This window comes from Pyrus communis, chromosome 4 (genome assembly GCF_041283825.1).
Source record: "Pyrus communis isolate YQ-2024b chromosome 4, ASM4128382v1, whole genome shotgun sequence".
In the NCBI taxonomy this organism is placed as follows: domain Eukaryota; kingdom Viridiplantae; phylum Streptophyta; class Magnoliopsida; order Rosales; family Rosaceae; genus Pyrus; species Pyrus communis.
Window position 1 is genome coordinate 817,572 of NC_142568.1, and position 25,536 is coordinate 843,107.

The 25,536-nt window shown below is 37.2% G+C and overlaps 1 protein-coding gene across 1 annotated transcript; it reads right to left on the reverse strand.

Moving 5' to 3' along the window:
- Window positions 1-12,134: 12,134 nt before the first annotated feature.
- LOC137721669 (elongation factor 1-alpha) lies at window positions 12,135-15,320 on the reverse strand. The gene is made up of 3 exons (XM_068460689.2): window positions 15,196-15,320; window positions 14,045-14,526; window positions 12,135-13,338 (listed from the first exon to the last, which is right to left on the reverse strand). The coding sequence occupies exons 2-3, from the start codon at window positions 14,504-14,506 to the stop codon at window positions 12,457-12,459; spliced, it is 1,344 nt and encodes a 447-aa protein (XP_068316790.1). The 5' UTR covers window positions 14,507-14,526; window positions 15,196-15,320; the 3' UTR covers window positions 12,135-12,456.
- Window positions 15,321-25,536: the final 10,216 nt, after the last annotated feature.

Genomic DNA, 25,536 nt, shown 5'->3' on the forward strand with positions numbered 1-25,536 from the left:
ATGCCTTTATTATTGGGTTTAGATGAGATAACGGGGTGCAAAGAGTAAACCTAGGTCTAATTGGACTAATAAATGTTTAGATGTTCTGAAAATTTCATTGTCCTTATCTAAAATGCTATCATTTTGTTACTTTTTTATTTATTTTTTTGCTAGTCAGAGCATATTTTCACTAGAACAGAGCTTGGTTGCTGAAAAATTAGCAGCAGCCAAGCTTTCTCCTTTTCACTATGCTAGCTACTTTGCTGACCCTAGCTGCCGTCCAGTAAATATGCTTACTAGCTCTTACCTATAAAACGGAATCACGCTTAGAATTTGAACCTACGACATTGAGATTTGGAGACCTACATTGTACCCGACTAAACTAAGAGAGCTTTCTTATCACAGGAAATGTCAACCCACAAATGAAAATTAAAAAAAAAAAAACAAAGGCGATTTGAATTTGATTGCACTTTTCGTTCTCTCTTTCGTTCCTTCTTCCATGAACTTCGCAACATCCTTTTACATTGCTCACTTCTCTATATACTTTTCCTCCATCTCTAAATTAAAAAAAAAAATTAAATTAAATCTAAAAATAAAAAAATAAAATGGTTATCGAATTGACCGATATTTTGATTTAATTACAACAACAAAAATCTAAATTGTGCTCTTAATTATCTGGTTCCGAAAGAGAATACAAATTTTTGTATCTTCTTAATTATAGTAATTTATACTAATATTCCATTTGAAGACTTGTACCACCTGAGGCTGCATACTAATACAGGCAAGATTATTCAATGCTAATCCTTGAAAATGAAATTCAAGAAATCTAATCATTTGGCCTGTTGTCATTCCTTTTACAAAACCAGTTTTAGAGTTTATAAGTTAATAGAATTGATAGACTCATCATTTATCAACCGAATTTGCTTTCAAATTTCAACAGACAATTCATAAATATCATTAGAAATAAATAATGTTATTAGGTTTTTCCTTTTTCTGGCTGCATACATAGTACGTATTTTGTGTGGCCACCCTGACATAACAAGGAAAAGAGCCCTGTAAATACGAATTATTTATAATTAGTTTACTATATTATTATATATGTGACCACTGACCATAGAATATAATAATCTTCATTACAAAACTTGAGCTAACTCTACCTATGCAAATTAAGTTAATAACAAGTAGTACTAGTCTCTCTATAATTATGCAGCTGGAGCAAAATCATAGTCGCCATCATCGTCATCGTCATCGTCCCCATCCCCTTCTGAGTATGTTACTGGCGAAAGATCCTCAAATTTGGCAGTGACTCTACCATCTTCATTTTCATGCTTCTTGCACCACGAGACAATGCTAATATTTAAAACGGGACACATTTTTGTTTTTTTATCAAGAAAGTGAAAAAAGAAAGAGTTAGACTGAGTCCAAATGATGATAACTTAGATTGTGAAGGTAAGTTCATATATATATATATAGGGACGAGAATGGTCCATGTTAAACTCGTTTATGCACAAGGCATTCGCGTGGGGAGTGTGACTGCTGCATGAAGGTTGTGCAAGAACCATTGTCCAAGACAGGTGGTGCTTTGCCATCCAGCCACGATGGGATCGCAAATGACAATTCAGCAAACCACGTTGGTGCAAATTGTGTTTGCTTCGTGACAACATGCAGAGTTCATTCATGTGTTAGGATCGAGATAATTGGCTGGCTAGGCTAGGCTAACCACCGCCACTGCTGCCACCCTCACCTTATCACCCACGTCTATGGCTGGCTAGGCTAACCACCGCCACTCCCACCCGAAAAGTACCTCAGATCTATCGCGATCCATGAGGCCGACAAGGTCTATTTTCCGACGAGGCCGACGGGGTCTGTTTCCCGATGATGCCTAGGCCTATTTACCCAGTTAACGACATTGTTACATACGAGCTCCGAGGATACCATCAGTTCCGCGAACCGAATCTAATCCACTCCGAATATTAGATTCGCTTGAAATTGATCCCCTGGCGGCAAAACAACTCGACCGAGTCGTGCGCGCGGGCTCCATCCTCGACGTCAGTAGGCATAATTCAGCCAAATGGGCTGGTGCCCATCGCAGTGTCGCATTCCCCAATGACGATGACACCGATGTGGGGGGGGGGGGGGGGGAATGTATGGGGTGGGGGTGAGGAAGGGTGAGGGTGATGGGTGGTAAGAGTGGGTCCCGTAAGTTTTTTTTTTTAGTTTTTAATATTTAAATCAAATTATAATTTACCTCTTCAAGTTTGGGTGCAACTACAATTTCATACAACATCTTCAAAACATTTTAATTTCATACACAAACTTGTATTTAGTTGCGATTTCATACCTCTGTTAGTCAAACTATCAATTTGATTATTAAATAATGATGTGACAAATTGTGAGTCCCATATATTTGGTGACAGGATCATCTGTCCTATGCCATGTGTCAAAAATGAATTAAATAAAATGTTGAATTATTTAATAATGTATTTCAAATTTGAAAAACCCTCTGCCTTCTGTTTTCGACTCCTACTGCAGCCCCACCTTGCCCTCATTCTTTCTGCCATGGTAGCCACTGTCAGAGCAGATCCAAGCTCGCTGCCCTCTCTCTATCTCAACCTCCTGCTAGCCAGAAGAGGTGAGACCAAGTCGTCGCCGCCGCGCCGCTCACTCAAATCAAATTCGGGGTCTTCATCTCCATTTTCACTCCGATTCCAATAACAATAACTCAGGGTCGCTCCACAACTCGGACCACTAGTTGCCGCTGCAAAATACTAACCCAAAAAAGGTGTTTTCTTGGATATTAATTCGCCGTCAAGTTTGACCCGATGATTCTAATATTTTCTTGATAAGAATATTTTTGAGAATCTAATTGCTTGATTGATTAGGAGGATCCAAGTAGATAGTATGTGTAATTTGTGTTTGATGTTATGAAGAATTTCTTGAATTGGAGGAATTTGTTTGCAATTTTTTTTTGGTATAGCGATGGAATTTTCATTTGGGCAATAAGTAGGACAAGGCCCGGGAAAATATGACAGAAGCTCAAGATTTCTGGGAACTCCATTTTTAATTTCCTTCTTTTTGTTTGGATTTGGTGAGGAATTGGAAGTTGGAGTCGTGCTCGACGACGGGTTCGAAGTAGGGGATGAGGTTGGGGTGGGTCTAGACAAGCTTGGTTTGCAGGTTTTGTCCTCCTCCACCACATCCAAAGGAAAGACGGCAGGGCAGATTAATGATGACTCGACAGCGGTGGGGAGGGAGATGAAGGTGTCGCTCGATGAAGGATTGTGGCTAGGGTTGAAGGGGGGAGGGGTTGACGGGGAAAGGTTGAAGATGAGTGTAGAGGGAAGGGGTGGGCCTATTATTATTTGAAAACAAATTAAATTTTAGATTCTAAACTTATTTCAATTTGCTCCAAATCTTGAGACAAATATGAGTTAAAAGTCAAAACTCATTTCTAGGGCAAATTTAGTCCAAGATTCTCCCTAGTTAGTGGAGTTGGGCCACTATTATGTATATATTTTTTTAGTTTCATATTTATAAATTAATTGAATCTAACGATTAAGATCTAATTTAATCAAATCCAACGGTAAAAAAAAAATTCTAATGGCTAATGTAATTAAAAAAAATTATTTTATGTGTTTCATATTCTTTCGTAGTGTTTCATAAGTTTCATGGTATCGGTCTAGTATTTTTTCAATATTTATCAGAATTTAAATATTTTTAGGTTAAAGTGCGCATAAAATTAAATTAGAATAGTGGATATAATTTTTATTTTTTTTTTAAAGTTACTTTAAGAAAAAAAATTATCCTAAATTCAGTCTTTAATAATCTCGAACTAAATATTTAACCCAGAATGGTAGGAGGAGAAAAACTGTTTTTGAGTTAAAACCTAAATTTTTTGGGCTAAAATTTTAGGTTTTAACCCTGGGATTGGAGATAGTCTTAGATTAACATTTCTAAATAAAATTATTTTTCTATCCTATATGGCATACTATTGACTGCCACATTAGCAAAGGAATGGGACATGCACTTGCCATATCATTATTTAACGGTCAAATTAATGGTTTGACTAACTAATGTATGAAATTGCAATTAAATATAAGTTTTTGTATGAGATTGCAATGTTTTAAAGATATTGTATGAAGTTGCAATTGTACCTAAACTTGAGGGAGTAAAATGTAATTTATCCTAATAGTTAATTAATTTTTTAATAAGGAGTGGGTCTGACATCCAACAGTTAGTGACGTGGCTTGATTTGGACCATCCGATCCAGAGATCAACGGTCCACATTTTCCCCCCAAAAAACTTTAAAAAAAAAAGGCACAACGGTCAGAATTATGACCGTTGGCCACGTGTCAACGTATAGGCTGTTGGATTTGAGTCTTTTTCAAATCTAACGGTCCAGATTAATTAACTAAATTAAAATTTATAAAAAAATTAATTTAAAATTGTTAAAAAATACATAAAATTTTTAAAATTTTATTTATTTTTTCTATAAATACCTAACTCTCATCTTCCACCTTACACCACATTTCAATATTTTCAACACTTTCTACCAAAGCTTTCATATAATTTTTTAGAGGAAAAAAATGACTACGTGGAAGCTCATCGAAGATGTTATGCTGTGTGAATGTTGGGTTCACACTACTCATGACCCGATTATGGGTAATGAGATGGATAAGCGAGAAATATGGAGTAAAATTACGAAAGCGTTTTGCGATGTACATGGAAAAGACGCCAGAAGTAGTCAAGGTCTTCAAGGTCGTTGGAAAAAACTCAATGCATCCTTTACTTGTAGGAAAAACGCTATCTCTCATGCTTCTGGTAATCTGCGTAATGGGACAAATTTAGCAGATCAGTGACAATATTTTTATTTATTTATATGTATTCCACCCGCATCAATATTTTAATTTATTTATTTGTGTTACACCCTCATTTTATAATAATGTCTTATCTTACATTTATAGACACTACAAGTACAAGCATTCTACAATGCGAAGAACCACAACAAATCATTCAGCAAATGGGAATGTTGGCAAATTGTCAAAGATTGCCCCAGATACAGAATTGTGGCAACCGGTCCAGAAGTTGTCATGCACGCCATAGGTCTACACAATTCGCCAGAAGCAGACACAGCCGAACAAGAAGGCGACACATTTGAAGAGACGGAATGGACGCCTGAAGAAGTGCCGAAGACCCAACCGACTCGTCAGTCCCTCAGACCTCAAGGTAAAAAGGCATCAAAGAAAAAAGGTTGTTCTTCCAAAAATGACACACTAAATATATGGACGAACTTGCTCCCTAAGGTGAACTGAACATGGCGTGGGAAGCGGCTAGAGATGAGGAAAAATCTGCTATTATGGCAACAATATTACCAGCTACTGAGAGATGTGATGCAGCGGCTGAGAGACAAAGAGAAATACTTAATTGAGAAAATGAGATGATTTAAGAAGCACTTAATCGAGAAAATGAGATGCTTAGTGAAGAAAAGATGGCTCAAGCAGATCGTGACATAAAAAAAAAAAAGACGTGGTGCGTGAATGAGGCGTGCAAAAGATGTGGAAACAAGTCGAGGGGGTTCTAGCTACACAGATCCTAGCAACGAAGATCCTAACTCCACAGACATTGTATAATTTCATATTTATTTGTAGTACTTTATTTAATTTCGTCTTAATTTTTAGTACTTATGTAATTTCGTCTTTATTTTTAGTACTTTCTGTAATTTCTTATTTATTTTTATTAATAGATGTAATTTCTTATTTATTTTTAGTACTTCATATAATTTCTTATTTATTGGTAGCACCTTACGTAATTTCTTGTTTATTATTAGTATTTTGTGTAATTTCTTATTTATTGGTAGCACTTTACGTAATTTCTTATTTATTATTAGTATTTTGTGTAATTTCTTATTTATTATTAGTACTTTATGTAATTTCTCATTTATTTTGAAAACTTTATGTAATTTCAAATTTATTTTTTGTACTTTATTTAAACACATCAAATAAGATTACATAAACTCACCAAATAAACTTAAAAATAAAAAAAAAATAAAAAAATAAAAAAATAAAAAAATAAAAAAAAACACACCAAATAAAATTACATAACCTCACCAAATAAACTTAAAAAAAAAAAAAAAAAAAAAAAAACACACTAAACAAGATTACATAAACTCACCAAATAAACTTAAAAAAAACACCAAATAAAATTACATAACCTCACCAAATAAACTTAAGAAAAACACACTAAATAAAATTACATAAACTTAAAAAAAATAAATACACTTTATTCTTCAACCACAAGCTCATTTTAATTATCTTCACCTTGTTGCAATCCCCATTGGTGCTCAATCAAGTCATTCTAGTGGCTTATATGCCAGTATGGCTCTTGCGCTGAAGTGTACCGCTTAACGATCAATTCATTGTAACGTCTATCCCATTCCAACGGCTTGTGTTGCACGGGATCTTCGGTCCAGTCATGAGCATAGTAGATACGAGTTCTTGAGCTGTTTATCGTATCTGGCTTGTATTCATTGACGACATCATAATCATACTCATCTTCCACAATCATGTTATGGAGAATAATACACGTCATCATGATTGATCGAAGAGCCTTAACATCAAATATTCAAGCAGCAGCCCTGACAATCGCCCAACGAGCTTGCAGGATACCAAAACAAAGCTCCATATCCTTCTGTTGACCCTAAAAATTACAAAGCCTACGTGGCGCGTAGGCCGAGTAACTAATGAGCTAACTACGTCCTTCAGTTGATGAGGAGCGTGCCAACTCATTGGCCAAGCTCGGGCGAGGAGTAAAATTTGTTGATGTTGCGTTGAGCATGCTGCTGACTTCTTGATCTTGCAACTGTAGTCGAGGAAAGAACAAGTCTCGACCTTTGAGTTCTCGAGCCTAAAGACAAGGCTGCTAGTTCTGCGAAGTTCACGAATCGTGGGCGTCGGATTCGGTCACAGTGATTATATTCGTAAGAGTATAAGCACGTCGAATCAACACCAAACTATATGGACACAAGTACTCAAAAGAGATGTATGTCTTGATGGTAAATGTAGTTCGGCCGTCAGAATGCCGAACTTTGAAACTCACTTGTGAGTATCCAATCATAAAATCACTCGACGTTCAATGCGCCGAATGTAGTCACTTGTAACACCTTACTTCACCGGGAAGGCTAAAAAGATGACCTCTGCCAATAAGGATTCGGAATCGCTTCTCGATCGAGACTTGGATAGGTAACCAGTCGGCCTCGACGCAGTGCTGTTTATGCAAACTGAAGGTGCTTCTCGGTCGGCTGATTCTACGACAACAATGATGTTTATCCAAAATGAAGGTGTTCGCAGGTTGCCTTCACAATGCTGTTTATCCAAACTGAAGATGTGTTGGCGGAAAAAGAAAATAAAAAAATCTCAAGATGTTTGAGAGGCTTGCGCAGGGCAGTTGTGTGTTGAATTGGAGGGGGTTTCCATGTTGCAAGACCTCTTGTATTTATAGTGATTGTGCATCTGCTCGCAGCCTAATGGTATTTGTAGAATTCAATTCCCACTCAAACTCTTGATAAGCCAATCATTTTGCTACTAATTATCACAACCTAAATTAGTGTTTGTCAGACAGCATATTCGAAATGCATAATGCCAACCACGTGCAATAGAACTCTCATTAATTTCAAACCCTTCATGCTGCTTGGCGGCTAAATCCTCCACGTATATGTGAATTATGTATGTTATAAGCAACTGCAATTTAATTGCAATGCTAACTCTTGAAAGCCTTATCACATCCCATTAATGTCACCAAGCCTAGGCTACCTAGGCTTCCTATCTTATCACCTTTAAACTCATCCATGCATGCATGCATCATGACCCTTCTTTCTTGAATACCAGCTTTGCAGCATATCCACGCGTCCACACACATCCCCACTCAACTTGAACTGTACCGCTTGCTTAGAGATATAATTTGCATCTTATCTATCATATTTAAGAATATGCCAAGATAATTCATATTAAAAAAAAAAAGTACTAAGATAAAAACCATAATATTATCCTTTAATAACAAAATTATCCTCATTTTTCATCCGACGGTTGGAAGCTATGCTCACTCAACGGCCTTAATTGTACGAGCTGGTGATGTAAAATCAGGTCCAAACACCTTCCTACACCCCTCTTGACATTTTGCGAAGTGTTTTTCTTTTTCACTCTGTGGATGTGGCACTATTTTGACAAACGTTGTCCACCTTGGGTAAATGTCGTCTGCAAAGTAGTATGCTCTGTCGTATTTATTGTCATTAACCCAATATGTGCATCTCGGTGCTTTTTCTTGCAGCAGTTTGTCGAACACTGGAGATTGGGTAATGACATTTAGGTCATTTTGAGCTTCTGGAACACCAAAAAAAGCATGCCAAATCCATGTATCAAATGAAGCCACCACTTCCAAAATGATACTTTTGGCTCATTTTCTATCACCATAAGTTCATTGCCACGCACTTGGACAGTTTTTCCAAGTCCAATGCATGCAGTTGATGCTTCCAATCATGACAGGGAAACCTCGCATCTCACCCTTCCTCAAAAGCCTTTGCATATCCCTGGGCATGGGTTTCCAGAGGTATTCATTGGTGTAGAAGGCTTCAATTGCATAGCAAAACTGCATCAGGGACTCCAAAACAGTTGTTTTTCCCATCATTGAGATCTCATCCACTTGATCTGCAGATGCTACATATGCAATTCGTAAGGCAGCCGTAATTTTTTTCTCAGGAAGAAGACCTAAAACATGAAAAACATCTTCTTTTTGCACACAGTATGGATCATGGTTGCAAATAGCACTCATGATTTTGTCGAACAAACTTCGTTGCATTCTAAAACGACGTCTAAAAACATGATCAAGGAATACGCTGTTGGGAATAAAATAATCTTCCAAGAGATCTTTACCTCGTCTTTCCCTTTTTCTAATGAAGTTTACGACACGTCTAGGTTTGGCTATCTGACCCACAACTTCCATGACACAGCGGTAATGTGGGGCCCTCTGTCTTCTATGGTCATCATCCTCATCCTCATCCTCATCCTCCTCCATTGCGAAAGCCTCATCTCCACTTTCACCTTCCTCGAGATTGACCAATTCTTCATGTTGTGCCAACAATCTTTTCTGTTGATCCTCAAACTATTTATACACTCTCCTTGAAAAAAACATTGTAAGAACTCAAGATTTGAAGACAATGAAGAAGGATTCTGAGCTAAAAAGAAGATTGAGTTTATGTAAGGATGGATGTATGGATGTAAGGTTTATATGGACAAAAAAAAAAAAAAAGGATGAGGCTCTGGACAATGCCACGTGGCACTACGTGATTGGTTGAAAATTTTATCGAAATCTTGGCTAAATTATTGTAAACAGATAGTGACATGTGACGCGTTGCGATTGGTTGAAAATCTAATCGGAAATTTATCCACAAAATAGTATGTTCGAATAATGACACGTGGTGTGACAAGATTGGTTGAAAATCTTAGCTAAATTATTGTAAACAGATAGTGACACGTGGTGCATCGAGATTGGTTGAAAATTTTAGCGGAAATATATTCACAAAATAGTACGTTCGGATAATGATACGTGGTGTGACGAGATTGGTTAAAAATCCTATCCGAAATTAAAACTATTTTTTTTATTTATTATTTTATAAAAAATTTAATAATATTTTAAATGGGGTAGGTGCTAGTGCATTTTTTAAGGATGGAGATCGTTTGTTGCAGCGCATTTTTTAGACTTTGTGCCATCGCATTTTTTAGGGGTGGAGATGCATTTGGCCTATTACTGTTCATTGGGGTCTATCACTGTTCATTGAGGGTGCGTTTGTTTCACCAGACTATCTCGGACTGGACTAGCTTCAGGAACTAAGCTGGACTGGCTTGGACTAGACTAAGTATGACTAACTTAGTGAAGCATTTGATGTAGTATAGGACTAGAAGTAGGATAATAAAAATAATTCTTTTTTTTTTCTTTTTCTATTTCTTTTTCCTGCCTGAAACCTCTCTTCCCTCTCCGTTTTTCCGTCCAAACTCCATAGATTCCAATCACAGCTTTTCCTTCATTTCAATTAATAAAGCTCTCCGTCCAAATTCCACTACTTGCAACCACATCTTTCTCCTCCATTTGAATTGATAAAGCTCCCAAAACACAAACAATAAAAAATTCAATTGAAATTGAAATCACATCTGCGTTCCTTGTATACCCGACAACAACACTTTGATTCGAGCAGGACGAGGAAAGAAAGGGAGAGGACGTGATTTGGGTTGGGTCATGCAAATTGGCTCGGCATCGAGCAGAACGAGGAGAGAGGGAGAAGACGTGATCTAGGTTTGGGACGAGGAGAAAGGGAAAAGACGCAAGCATTAGTGAGAGAACGAGAGTGGAGACATGATGTGGGAGTAGAGAGGGAGAGGGAGAGACAGAGAGATGAAGAACGGCGAAAGAGACAACATTATGAAGAAGGGGTTCTTAGTAATCCCATGGTTCAACGCCACACTAATTTGGACGACCTAACGAGGCTCAGAATCCACACGAGTCTGGGCTAGTCTCATTTAAGTTAGTCCCCAAGCATACCAAACATGGGACAATAATCCTAGCTAGTCCAATCCCATTTAAGAAGGTGAAACAAACACACTCTGAGTGGATTAAATAGGCTGAGTGCTGGCGCAATTTTTTAAGGGTGGACTTGCTCTTATTAGACACAACACAAACGACACTACAAAGGGAAGCACAACGCAAACGAGCGTGAGCTGCTATACCGAATTGTTCATTGACTATCGAGGACGGAGTTGTAAAGCCATGATTTCTAAGGGATTGGATCACTCAACATTTATTTTTCGCAATTTATTTGAAACAGTAAACAACGTTAGGTGATGTTATTATGCTCAAATTCTAAGTAATATTAAGAAAAGACAAATATACGTGTTGAGTGAAATAATAATACAATAAGATCATAATCCATATAAAATAATATTAACAAACAATATACATGTCTTATATTTTGAGTGAAACAAACAATAAATACAAGTCTTATAATTTAAGTGAAACGGAGAATAATAATACAAACGTGATGTTACTATGACACAAGTGGACCTAAAAGTGCTCTATCATGCGGATCCACCTAGTAGAATGACATATGAGTGCACCCTATAACATTCTAAAATAATAACTATTGTAATGTGTTTTAACTTCTCACAGTTGTAAAATGTACATAGGACGTGTTTTGTGAGCTCACATGAACGGACTTGATTTGGGCTTTTGAGAATTGGAGTGGGCTAAACAAAAGGCCGGGCTGGGAGAAGATTAAGCTTTGGGTCTTTTGTTGGTGGCAGCTTGAGCTTTGGGTCGAGCAGCCCCCTTGAGTCAGGTATTCATGACTTCAGATGTTCAGAAAAATGACTTTGAAGCTTACAATGGGGATGATGAGTTAGGCTATATTAATTTCAATGAAGCTGCTTACGACGTATGGGACGAGTCTGATTGAGAAATGCTTGGTTCTTTCGTAAACGTCTGGCGGACTGGCTGGGATTCCCTACTTAGGTACTCACTAGCGAGCACACTCTACTCAATCTCCGAAGGGAGAATTTTGAATGCAGGTCTTATTTACCCATTTGGATGTGATAAGTTGTAATTTGCACGACTTTTATGCCCGAGTGATGATGTTTGGATTCTCAAACAAGAGGAACGCTTCTTGAAATAAGGATGTGGCTCTATCCAGAACGCACCCCTGTTCGAACATTGAAAAAATTAAAACTCAAAAGAGTAAAATCACAACCAAGTTTAGGGTTTTAGGGTATCGACCTTCCTCAATTGCTTTCTGAAAAATTACTTTTTAACCAAGAAAATTTTAACGAAAAACTTTCTATACCGTTTATTTTAACGAAAAATCATATTTTTACACTAAAAAATCAATCTTAATACTATTCATTTTACTTTTTATTTTATTCTTATCGTTAAAACTTAAAATTTTCAAACCCTTTTCATTAATTTTCCTTTTTCAAAAAGCTTATATTAAATCCCAACTCAGATTGCTTTCTGAAAAGTACTTTGTAAAAAGCTCTACAAGAACAATACAAGGCCACCACACCAAGCCACTTAAGGACGCTAAGCATGCATATAAATACGAATAGAAGATAATGAGATGCTGGAACAAGAAAATATATAAGCTCAAAAATAATCCATTCAACAGACGCAACAAAACTTGAAAAGTAAATAGTCTCAACAACTCAAAAACATCCTCCTTCAGAAGGCGGAATTGACACAAAACATAAACTTGATGGGTCACCACCGCCTGTCCAGAACCCAATTCTGGGCGCGGACACTCGAGAATGAAGACATCAGACCGGAATTAAGACAACTACAAACTAAACCGACTAAACCACTTAAAACCAAACAACTAAGATAAGAGTTTGTATCATAAAAGCATAAGTTTGCGTCAGTGAAAATTTGAGTACTAGCCATTGTTCACTTCTTCTTGGCAGCAGACTTGGTGACCTTGGCACCGCTGGGATCCTTCTTCTCAACGCTCTTGATGACACCAACAGCAACAGTCTGGCGCATGTCACGAACAGCAAAGCGACCCAATGGTGGGTACTCAGAGAAGGTCTCCACAACCATGGGCTTGGTGGGAAGCATCTTCACCATACCTGCATCTCCGTTCTTCAAGAACTTTGGCTCCTTCTCAATCTCTTTTCCAGACCTCCTGTCAATCTTGGTAAGGATCTCACCGAACTTCACAGCAATGTGGGAAGTGTGGCAATCCAAAACTGGGGCATATCCATTACCAATCTGACCAGGGTGGTTCATGATGATAACCTGGGATGTGAAGTTGGCAGCCTCCTTGGCAGGGTCATCCTTGGAGTTGGAGGCAACGAAACCACGCTTGAGATCCTTCACAGCAACATTCTTAACATTGAACCCGACATTGTCACCAGGAAGTGCCTCCTGAAGAGCCTCATGGTGCATCTCAACAGACTTAACTTCAGTCGTCAGACCAGTTGGCCCAAAAGTCACAACCATACCAGGCTTGACGATACCAGTCTCAACACGTCCCACTGGCACAGTTCCAATACCACCGATCTTGTACACATCCTGAAGTGGAAGACGGAGGGGCTTGTCTGAGGGCCTCTTGGGCTCGTTGATCAGGTCAAGAGCCTCAAGAAGGGTTGGTCCCTTGTACCAGTCAAGGTTGGTGGACCTCTCAATCATGTTGTCACCCTCAAACCCAGAGATGGGAACAAAGGCAATTTTGTCAGGGTTGTACCCAACCTTCTTCAGGTAGGATGAAACTTCCTTCACGATTTCTTCGTACCTTGCCTTAGAGTACTTAGGAGTGGTGGCATCCATCTACAAGAAGCAATGCAAACAAGGGAATTAGTACACAATCAAATTCAGTAAACCAGTACGAAAGCAGTTTTACAAGTGAATAACAACCAATCAGGAGGCACAAACAAATAACAGAAAACAGTTATTTGGCATCATCTAGACTATAAACACTACAAATTTATAGATCATTATACGTTCTTTTAAGTTAAGTTAATGATAGAGATGCATAAAGTTCAGCAAGAAATGACATGTGACTTACCTACACCTGTACATTGTTACAATAAACAAAACAAACCCAGACTCAATTCAAAATGGAACCAATACGCAATAAAAAAAATTCAACATAGCAGAGACTAAAAACAGTAACAATATTCAATTAAAATAATTGTAAGACACATCAATACAACGCACTGAAGGTTGAGATAAACCACTGATAAGGTATGTAGGAGAGAGAGGGAATCGAACCCTCAATAGTTAACTAAGAACTATGCCACCAGGCAGTCCCTCCAATTCATAAATCCAAACATCTCCTCATAAAGTGGACACTACCCATAGTTTGGGGCATCAGGGATGCCCACAAATGCCAATCAATAGAACCACGAGGGACATTTGAACTATGGGAGGATCCCTTTATCAGACAGAACCAGCTGCACACAGAAGTTAGAAATAACACACAATACCATAATCATGATATTCAAAGACCAGGAAAAACTAGTGGAATTTATACCTTGTTACAGCAGCAAATCATCTGCTTCACACCGAGGGTGAAAGCAAGAAGAGCGTGCTCACGGGTCTGTCCGTCCTTGGAAATACCAGCTTCAAAACCACCAGTGGTGGAGTCAATGATGAGGACAGCACAGTCAGCCTGTGAAGTTCCAGTAATCATGTTCTTAATGAAATCACGATGCCCCGGAGCATCAATGACCGTGCAGTAGTACTTTGTAGTCTCAAACTTCCACAAGGCGATATCGATGGTGATACCACGCTCACGCTCAGCCTTAAGCTTGTCAAGCACCCAGGCATACTTGAATGACCTTTTGTTCATCTCAGCAGCTTCCTTCTCGAACCTCTCAATCACACGCTTGTCAATACCCCCAAGCTTGTAGATAAGATGACCAGTGGTGGTCGACTTGCCGGAGTCGACATGGCCAATGACCACGATGTTGATGTGAAACTTCTCTTTACCCATGTTAAGTAACTAGAATTTACCTGCACCCAGAACATGCAACACGAATTAAATCAACAGTTCCATATCAGTATAATAAAATAAGAATTCAAAATGAAAATAATTGTAGTCTCTTTCAAATTTAATCAAATATAATAAATTTGTTCTTTAAAAAAGAAACATTACATTTTAATTAGTAATAAATAATTCTCAAAGTTTAACTAATAAAAATAATTAAACAAGAATAAATTCTCAAAGTTTAATTAACAACAAATTAAACTACATGGTAAAATAGTTGATTCATATAACATCTATGATTTATTGTAAAAGTAAATCTTTTACATAAGAATCAACTAAATTCAATAAAATAAAAAATCAATCGAATGTATATCATATAAAAACAACCATCTGGGTTAAGTAAACATATCATCGTGTACAAATCCAGAAAAAAATTTTTAAAAAAAACAACCCAATAAAAGCTTTAAATTTGGTTTTAAAATCTAATCAATCGATCTATAGCATAATAAACCAAAGAAACACCATCATCGAGTTCTTGAATTATAATAAAGGAGAAACGAAAGAAACAGGCATCGGCAGAGCCATAAACAAATCCAGATGAACGAGAACAACATCAGAAGGCAGTGATGAACAGCGATTGCAGTCTCAAATCTACAGAAAACCTAAAGCGAATAAACAAGGACGAGAGAAAATACCTCTCAGATCTGGAAGCTCGAACTCTTAGTTCAAGCGAGAGCGGCAGAGGCAGTGAGAAATGAAAGCGTAGGGTTCTGAGGCGCAACGTGACTTATTTATAGGCCGAGGGAGTTTGCAAAAATACTTAGGGTTTGCTTTGGAGGCCGCTTTGCCGGTTTACTTGTTTGCCCCTGCTTGGTGTCCGAAATGACGAGTTTGACCTCCTGGTTTGATCTTCTGAGCAACTTCACCCCTATCCACTTTGCGCCAGCACCCAGCCCATTTATCCACTTAATTGAACAGTAATATACCCAATAAACAGTAATAGGCCAAAGCATCTCCACCCCAAAAAAAATGTGCTGGCACCTAATCTAAAAATACGCTGGCACAAACGATCTCCACCCCTACAAAATGCGCTGGCACCCAGTCCATTTAAAATATTAAATAATTTTTTTATAAAATAATAAAAGAAAAATAGTTTTAATTTCGGATATGATTTTTAACCAATCTCGTCACGCCACGTGTCATTATCCGAACGTACTATTTTTTGAATAGATTTCCGCTAAGATTTTCAACCAATCACGTAGTGCCACGTGGCATTGTCCAGAACCTCATCTTCTTTTTTTTTGTCCATATAAACCCTACATCCCTACATCCATCCTCACACTAAACTCAATCCTTTTTTTTAGCTCAGAATTCTTCTTTATCGTTTTCAAATCTTGAGTTCTTACAATGTCTTCTTCAAGGAGAGCGTATAAACAGTTGCAAGAGCAGCAGAAAAGGTTGTTGGCACAACAGGAAGAATTGGTCAATCTTGACCAAGGTGGAGGTGGAGATGAGGCCTTCGCAATGGAGGATGATGAGGATGATCACCATAGAAGGCGGAGATTGGTTAAAAATCGATAGAAGAAGGGAAATACGAGGTAAAGATCTCTTGGAAGATTATTTTATTCCCAACAGCGTTTACCCTGATCATGTTTTTAGACGTCGTTTTAGAATGCAACGAAGTTTGTTCGCTAAAATCATGAGTGATGTTTGCAACCATGATCCATATTTTGTGCAAAAAGATGATGTTTTTCATATTCTAGGTCTTCTTTCTGAGCAAAAAATTACGGCTGCCTTGCGAATGCTTGCATATGGAGCATCTGCAGATCAAGTGGATGAGATCGCAAGGATGGGAAAAACAACAGTTCTGGAGTCCCTGATGCGGTTTTGCTTTGCAATTGAAGCCCTCTACACCAATGAGTACATTCGGCAACCCACGACAAAGGACATGCGAAGGCTTCTGAGGAAAGGTGAGATGCGAGGCTTCCCTGGCATGATTGGAAGCATCGACTGCATGCACTGGACATGGAAAAACTGTCCAGGTGCATGGCAATGAGCTTATGGCGACAGAAAAGGAGCCAAAAGCATCATTCTGGAAGCGCTGGCTTCTTTTGATACATGGATTTGACATGCTTTTTTTTATGTTCCAGGAGCTCAGAATGACCTAAACGTCCTTGCCCAATCTCCAATGTTTAACAAACTGCTACAAGGGCGTGGCCCGAGATGCACATATAGGGTTAATGGTAATAAATACGAGGGACTATACTACCTTGTAGATGGTATTTACCCAAGGTGGTCAACATTTGTCAAAACAGTGCCACACCCGCAGAGTAAAAAAGAGAAACACTTCGCAAAGTGTCAAGAAGGGTGTAGGAAGGATGTCGAGCGTTGTTTTGGTATCCTGCAAGCTCGTTGGGCCATTGTCAAGGCTGCAGCTAGAATGTTTGATGTCGAGGTTCTTCGATCGATCATGATGACGTGTATTATTCTCCACAACATGATTGTTGAAGACGAGTATGATTATGATGCCGTCGATGAATACAAGCCGGATCCGATGAACAACTCAATAACACAAATCTACTATGCTCATGACCGGACCGAAGATCCCGTACAACACGAGCCGTTGGAACACGATGGACGTTACAATGAATTGATCGTTCAACGATACACTTCATTGCAAGAGCCATACTGGCACATAGCCCACCAGAATGACTTGATTGACCATCAGTGGAGATTGCACAAAGGCGAAGATAATTAAAATAAGGCTTGTGGTTGAAGAATAAAGTGTATTGTTTTTTAAGTAATCTTATTTAGTGTGTTTGCTTTTTTTTTTAAGTTTAAATGGTGAGGTTATGTAATTTTATTTGGTGTTTTAAGTTTAAATGGTGAGGTTATGTAATTTTAAGTTTAAATGATGTTTTAAGTTTAAACGTAGTTTTATGTAATTTTATTTGGTGTTTTAAGTTTACATAAGAAATTAAATAAAGTTCTAAAAATAAATAAGAAATTACATAAGAAATTAAATAAAGTTCTAAAAGTAAATAAGAAATTAAATAAAGTTCTAAAAATAAATAAGAAATTACATAAAAAATTAAATAAAGTTCTAAAAGTAAATAAGTAATTACATAAGAAATTAAATAAATTTCTAAAAGTAAATAAGAAATTAAATAAAGTTCTAAAAATAAATAAGAAATTAAATAAAGTTCTAAAAATAAATAAGAAATTACATAAGAAATTAAATAAAGTAGTACAAATAAATGCGAAATTATACAAAGTTTGTGGAGTTAGGATATGTAGTGCTAGGTGTTGGAAGTATGCCCACAAAGCCACTCATTTGATGTAATAGCTTTTTGGAATACTTATTGTGTTAAACTTTTATATGTTTAATAGAGGGCAAAAGCTTATTGTTAATCACTATTTATAGTATCTTGTGTTTAAGCAATAAGGGAATCCAAGGAATGTATTTGATCTAAGAGACAAGTGATTTAAGTTAGTTAAATTAACGAGACATTTCTCTTATGTTCATTCCTAAAACGTTCCTAGCCATAGGATTGCCAATTGGGCATTGACAATCCGCTAAGGTTAGTATGTGTTATGTCGACTCAAGCGTGAGTATGAACTAGTCTCAAGTCATTTGGTGTTGGACACTAAGGCAAACACATAGGTGCTCGAAAGAGTAATCGAGTACACTGAACAACGATCAAACGAGAGTTCGAACATACATGTCATGTGAGAACTCAATAGTTGCAATATGCAAAGTAGTCCTTTGACCTGAGGCATCATTGATGTCTAATGGTTAGGTCCTTGATCTTTGATTATGTCAACGGCATTCCATTGGAGTGTCCACGGCATTGTTGGGGTCAAGCTATCTAGTCATGTAGGCATATGAATGCACAACAAGGGATCTCTAACCTTTCATGGTGGAAGGAGAATACTCTAAGATATGATTCGAGAGTCTTTGGCCAAAGCATATGAATATGACTAAGGAAGGTTGTTCCAAATCTTATTCAATTGAATCATATAGAGAAATATCACATTGGATAGTAGACATGAAACAAACTATCACTTAAACAATGTGATTAAGAGTATTGTATTAGAGAAGGACCGTATTGCATTGTAGTTGTAACTGGATAGGTTCTCCAACCACTTCTACTTAGCTTGGGTAACCATGACATGCTGCTAGGCGTCACCCATGGTTTGTGGAAGCCCTAAAGATTAGCAAATACTAATTTTAAGGGAGAATTGAAATGTGGTTTCAATTCACAATCGATCGTTAAGAGTAACATCGCCCACTACCTCGCTAATTGGAACCTAATGGATCGTACACCGAGTAAGGATATAAGTGAAGAAATTATATGAAATGGATAAGCAATTAAATGGTTTAATTGAAGAATGGTCAAGATTAATTAAATAGTTAATTAATTATACGAAACGTTCGTATTAGGCGTTTAAGTTAGTTTTGGGCTTCGGGGCACAAAAACGTTTTGGTCCACAAGGCCCATTATGTTTAAGTTGTATGACAACTAAAACAAAATGGGCAATTAAGCCCAATAACAACATATGGCCATAAGGGTGAGGGGTAGCAAACTTGTATTAATTACAAGTTTGCCACTCACATGAAATGAAGTGTAAAATCAACATTATAGCTTGGTTTTCACATTAGGGGTTTTCTAATAGAATTTGGGTGAAACCTATTCTCTCATTTTCTACATAGAGGCCGGCCACCTTAGAGGAAGAACATCTAGCAATCTTTCTTCCCTAAGTCATCCATTTCATCTTCACACAACATCTTTGGTGTGGAGACTTAGAGACACCAAACTTTTGGTGTTTTGGAGAACAAATCCTCAAATCCTCAAAGAAGAAAAAGGAGCACTAAAAGGGAGGAAAACACAAGGAAGATCCAAGGAGCAAGGAGGTGACTTGAAGGCCCTCCACTTGGGTGAATCCCTTGTGCAATCAAGGATGAGCTTCAAGGGTAAAGAATCTCTAAATTCTTATTCTCTTTAATATTGTTAAAGAGTCTTATGGTTCACCATATACTAGGCTTTGAAAGTCATGGGTTTTATGAATTGTTTTTGAATGCATGCCTACTTTAAAGTGTTATTAGTATGCCTATGTATTCAAATGTTCATGCATGTTCTTAGCTAGGACAAAATTTTTCCTTCACTAGGATCTTGGTTGCTAGGATTTCTGTAGCTGGAACCCCCTTGACTTGTTTCGGCATCTCTTGCACGCCTCCTTCGCACGACATCTCTTTTTTCTGATGACCAAAAATATTTTGAATTCGGAGACAGTCCTACTAGAGACTTGTTCATAGTGTCACGATCTGTTTGAGCCATCATTTCTTCTCTAAGCATCTCATTCTCTCGATGAAGTGCTTCTCTAATCATCTCGTTCTCTCGATTAACTATTTCTCTTTGTCTCTCAGCCGCCGCATCACGAGCCTCAGTAGCTGCAATAATTGCTGCCATAACAGCAGCTTTTTCCTCATCTCTAGCATTTTCCCATGCCATGTTCAGTTCACCTTGACGAGTAAGTTCCTCCATATATTTAGTGTAGTCATTTTTGGAAGAACTACCTTTTTTCTTTGATGCCTTTTTACCTTGAGGCCTGAGGGACTGACGAGTCGGTTGAGTCTCTAGCACTTGTTCAGGCGTCCCTTCCGTGTCTTCAAATGTGTTGGCTTCTTGTTCGGCTGTGTCTGCTTCTGGCGAACTGTGTAGACCCATACCGTGCATGACAACTTCTGGACCGGTTGCCACAATTTTGTATCTAGGGCAATCTTTGATAATTTGCCAACATTCCCATTTGTTGAATGATTTGTTATGGTTCCTTGCATTGTAGAATGCTTGTGCTTGTAGTGTCTATTAAAATACGGGTGTAACACAAATAAATAAATTAAAATATTGATGGACGTGGAATGCATATAAATTACATAAGAAATTACATAGAAATTACATAAACTATTGATGGGCGTGAAATGCATATTACATAAAAATTACATAAGAAATTAAATAAATTAAAATATTGATGTGGGTGGAATGCATATAAATAAATAAAAATATTGTTACCTCATCCGCTAAACTTGTCCCACTATGCAGATTACCAGAAGCATGAGAGATGGCGTTTTTCCAACAAGTAAAGGATGCGTTGAGTTTTTTCCAACGACCTTGAAGACCTTGACTAGATCTGGCATCTTTTCCATGTACATCGCAAAACGATTTCGTAATTTTACTCCACATTTCTCGCTTATCCATCTCATTACCCGTAATCGGGTCATGAGTAGTGCGAACCCAACATTCACACAACGTAACATCTTCACTGAGCTTCCACGAAGTCATTTTTTTTCTCTCAAAGTGTACAAAATATTCAAATGTAGAAAGTGTAGAAAGTGTAGAAAATATTGAAATGTGGTGTAAGGTGGAAGATGAGGGTTAGGTATTTATAGGAAAAAAAAATTAATTTTTAAAAAATTTTCTGTATTTTTTAAAAAAAATTTGACAATTTTTAATAAATTTTAATGTTGTAATTAATCTGGACCGTTGGATTTGAAAAATAATCAAATCCAACAGCCAACACGCTGCCACGTGGCCAACGGTCAAATTTCTGACCGTTGGGCCTTTTTTTTTTTTTTTAAAAAAAAATTTTGGTGAAAAACACATGGACCGTTGATCTGTGATCGGACGGTCCAATTTAAAAGTGAAATTTAAATTTTTTTTACCGTTGGAAATCCAACGGCTCTGAGGAGGGCTGAGTCCACTTGCGCGACACGCGGGCCCCACCGCCTACAGATGCGGTCGGCTACTCGCGAGGCGGAGCGCGTGTTGTGCACGCGCCAAGAAACGGACCGGCCTCTGGGTTTGTCCATTTTGGGCTGGGTGCCAGTCACTTTTGCGGGCTGGAGCAAATCCACTGCATGCCGGGCCATTTTCTTCACTTGGTGCTAGTCCATTCTGCACGGGCTGGACTTGCTCTCAAGTAAGAAGTCAACGTAAATATAGGGCTTTTCATTTTTTATCGCACAATGTCTGGCCGGTTTTATTTAAGGAAATTTAATTAAAAATGCTTGAAAAACTTCGAGTTTTATTGATAAGAACAAAATAAATAGTAAAATGAATAGTACCAGGATTGATTTTTTTAGGGTAAAAATATGGTTTTTTGTTAAAGTGAATAGTACAATGGGTTTTTTGTTAAAATTCCCTTTTATTTACCCTCATAAATTGTACTATAGTATAATGAATCTGAATCCTTGTCGGATCCTCTTTGTGAGGATTATGAGGATTCGTGAATCGTGCCTGTTCATTGTTCATCGTGCAGTAAAAAATTATTTTAAATATTTGTATTTAAAATTAAACATAAATAGTACTTTACAAAAACTGACAACAAGATTTACAAATTCTCAAAATCCTCACCAAAAGGATATGAAAAGGATTCGGTTGGTAGTACAATGCCCATAAATTTCCAAATTTGGGAATCTTCTTTGTATAAGAATACTTACATAATTCAAATACTTAGAACAAAATTTTCTTTTGAATAAATTCATTTAGTTGAAAGTGTTGTTGGACTATTTGGGCAAACGAAAATACATTGGAATTGCAACACAAACAAGTGCGAGCTGCTATATTGGATTCTTCATAGAGCATCGAGGGCTGAGTTGTAAAGCCATGATTTGCAAGGGATTGGATCGCTCAAAACATTTAAGGCCCGTTTGTTTGCCCTCACTAAGTTTCATTAGACTAGACTAGACTAAAATTAATCCAATCTTGTGTTTGTTATCAGCATGGGACTAGCTTTAGTGAGACTAAAGTTCACTTGCTCCGACTAAAATCTTGCTTAGCCGGTCCTAGCGAGGCCTCCCAAATACCATGGGACTAGCTAAGACCGTCTTCCCTCTCACACCGCGTCCTCGTGCTCGTCCTGCACGATTGCGCCATCTCTGACGACGACTCGTCTTCCTCCACCCACACCTTGCTGTCAATAACTCCAATCCCCACCCATGGAAGAACAAGTGAATTAAAGCAGCTAATTTGTAAGAACAAGTGTAATCAGAGCAAAAAAAGTTGATAAAAAATCGAACGGAAGAGAGTAGAGAGATGAGTGGAGCCTACCTCCTCATCGTCTTGTTACACACGAACTGGATCCATCTTCGCTCCTTCTAATCTCAAAATTTTCAGTTTTTCACTATTTTTAAAAAAAAATTTTATTAATAATTTTCTATTTTCATGAACTTGATTGGTGTTTTTTTGGGGGATTTGACCAAAATCGTAAAGGCAGATCAGAGAGAGAGTCAAGTAGCAAAGGATTATCTAGGGTGGGAATAAATCATGCCTCTATTGAATATCCAATCTCGTCACTGTCCAATACGGGCACCCATAGGAATCGAGCTTCTGGATCTCGATTCCCTCTTGCAATTCTTACTTTCTTTGGACTATTCGTCCCCTTGATTTTCTTCGTCAGCTACGATTTTCTTCATATGAGAATTGGAGAAAAATTGAGAAGTTTTGTCTGGTGGGAAGAGAAAGGAACGGTAGAGATAGGGGAGAAAGAATTAAAATGAACGAAGGAAAAATATCTGAATTTTAAAAATAATTTAATTCGTAGTTTAGTCCGGCACTGCACCAAACGCTTAACTAAATTAGTCCTACTTAGTCTAGTCTAAGCCAGTCCAGCCTAGTCCCCGTAGCTAGTCTAGTCCGAGATAGTCCGGTGCAATAAACGCACCCTTAGGGCTTGTTTGGTACTCTACTTGAATCCAAAATTTTAAACTCAAAAACAATTTTCAAGTTTTAGGCCTTAAAAATTTGTTTGGTATGACTATTTTAAAAAATTGAACTCAAGACTAACTCAAAAATATGGTCTATTATCTAAAAACATAAAAGTTTGTTTTTCGAGTTTTTAAACTTAAACTCATTCTTTTCTTTTCTCTCCCTCCAAATCTATCTCTCTCTTTTCTTCTTTCTCTTTCCTCTTTTTTTATTTTACCTTTTTCGTCTCTCTTTCAATCCGCTATCTTTGTTCTCTCGGTTTTTTTTTCTCACTCCTCTTCCTCTCTATCTCGTCTGATCCTCTCCCTTATTTCTCTTTCCTTCAATCATCTCTTACTTTCTTTCCTCATCTCATCTCTTTCTCCCTTCTTGCAACCCCTTCTTTTTATATCTCTTTTTATAATTTAAGTCGTAAGATTTAAAATTTTTAAATTGCAAACCAATCAAGTTTTTGAGTCTTCAAGAAATCTTCTTAAGAAATGTTTTAAGAAATGATAAAAACTTTAAAATAAGATACCAAACAAGCCCTTATTTTCCGCAAATTATTTGGAATCGTAAACAATTTGTTGTGTCATGTTATTATGCTCAACTTCTAAGTAATATTAATAATTCTGACAATTCTTTTTTTTCTTTCTCAAAAGTAATATTAATAAAAAATAAATACGTGAAAGAGAAATACTATGTTTGACCAAAAAAAATAAGAGAAATACTATATGATTATAATCCTTATAAATAATATAAAGAAATGATAAATATAAGTCTTATAATTTCAGTGAAATAAACGAAAAATATGTGTCTTATAATTCTAGTAAAACGAACAATAGTAATACCATGTGATGTTACTATAACCCAGGTGGATCTAAAATTACTCTATCATGCAGGTCCACCTAAGAGAATGACATATGTGTGCTCTATAGCATTCTAAAAAAATAACGCAATGTAACGAGTTTTAACTTGTTTCAAGCGTATGTACCTAAGACATGTTTTGTGAGCTCACATGAATTGACTTGATTTCAGGTTAGTTTGGTATTATTGTGCTTTGAAAAAAAGCTGCTTCTGTTGTGCTGTAAGAATAAGCAGCTGTGAAATAAAGCAGTAAAGTGTTTGGTAGCGATAATTATAAAAATGCTTTTAATAAAAAAGTAGTGTTATAGTATTTGGTAAATATTTTATGTAAAACAGTTGTGATTGTGTAAAATGACAAAAAAAAAAAAAAAAAAAAACAAAAAAAAAAACAAAAACAAAAAACTTATGGGCTTTTCTTCCTTTCTTTTTCTTTCTACCAAAAAGTTCATGATTGTTTCCTTTTTCCTTTCTTCTTTGTTTCCTTTTCTTTCTAGCTTTTTCATTCTTCTTTCTTTATATTTCGTTATGCCAAAATGTTTATGGCTTTTCTTCCATTTTTCATCAATGATCCCTCTTGAAATTTCAAAGTCCTCACCCACCTTCGTCCCTTCACATTTCTCTTTTAGTTATGGCAATCTGGAACCTTCGTCCTCACTCCCATTTATATTTCTTGCATTTCGATTTCTAGGGTATTACATGTTTTGGAAGGTGCGATGGCGGATGGGTGGGTGGAATCTGGGTTATCATCTAGCAGGGAGTGGGTTGGGATCATGGTCTGCAAGGTGGCAATAGGTGTATTTGGTGGGGATTAGGAGAGAGATGGGGTGGCGAATCTGGAGAGTAAGAAGAGATGGAGGGGATAGGGTGGTGAATTTGGGTAGTACAGCACCGAAGAGCTGACTAGAGAAATGAGGGGGGTCCAGAATTGGGATGAAGGATAAAGAAAGGGTAAGGTTGCCATTTTGAGAAATTAATTTAACGACACTGTTCACCTGTGTATTGTGATAAAAAGCTGGTTTTCCAAAGCTGGGTTTTGTTTCTTTGCCTTTTTAGCTTTTTTTCACCTAAAACTATGAAAAAAAACTGATTTTGAAAGTTTACCAAACAAAAAAAAACTGGATGCATTTTTTCATATGTGCTTTTTTTTTTAGGGGTGTGATATCCACACGCCATTTTTTACTTCTCCCACACCTTTTCAGTTTTCAGCCGTCAGATCGGATGAATTGAAGAAGATCAATGAACATAAATTAACAAAAGATGTGTGAGAAGTAAAAAGAGGTGTGTGGATACCACACTTTTTTTTTTAAAGTTGAGCATTACCAAACTCGTACTTCGGCTTTTGAGAATTGGATTGGGCTAAAGGCTGGGCTGAGATAAAAATTGGGCTTTGGGGCTTTTGTTGGCGGCAGATTGAGCTCTTGGGTC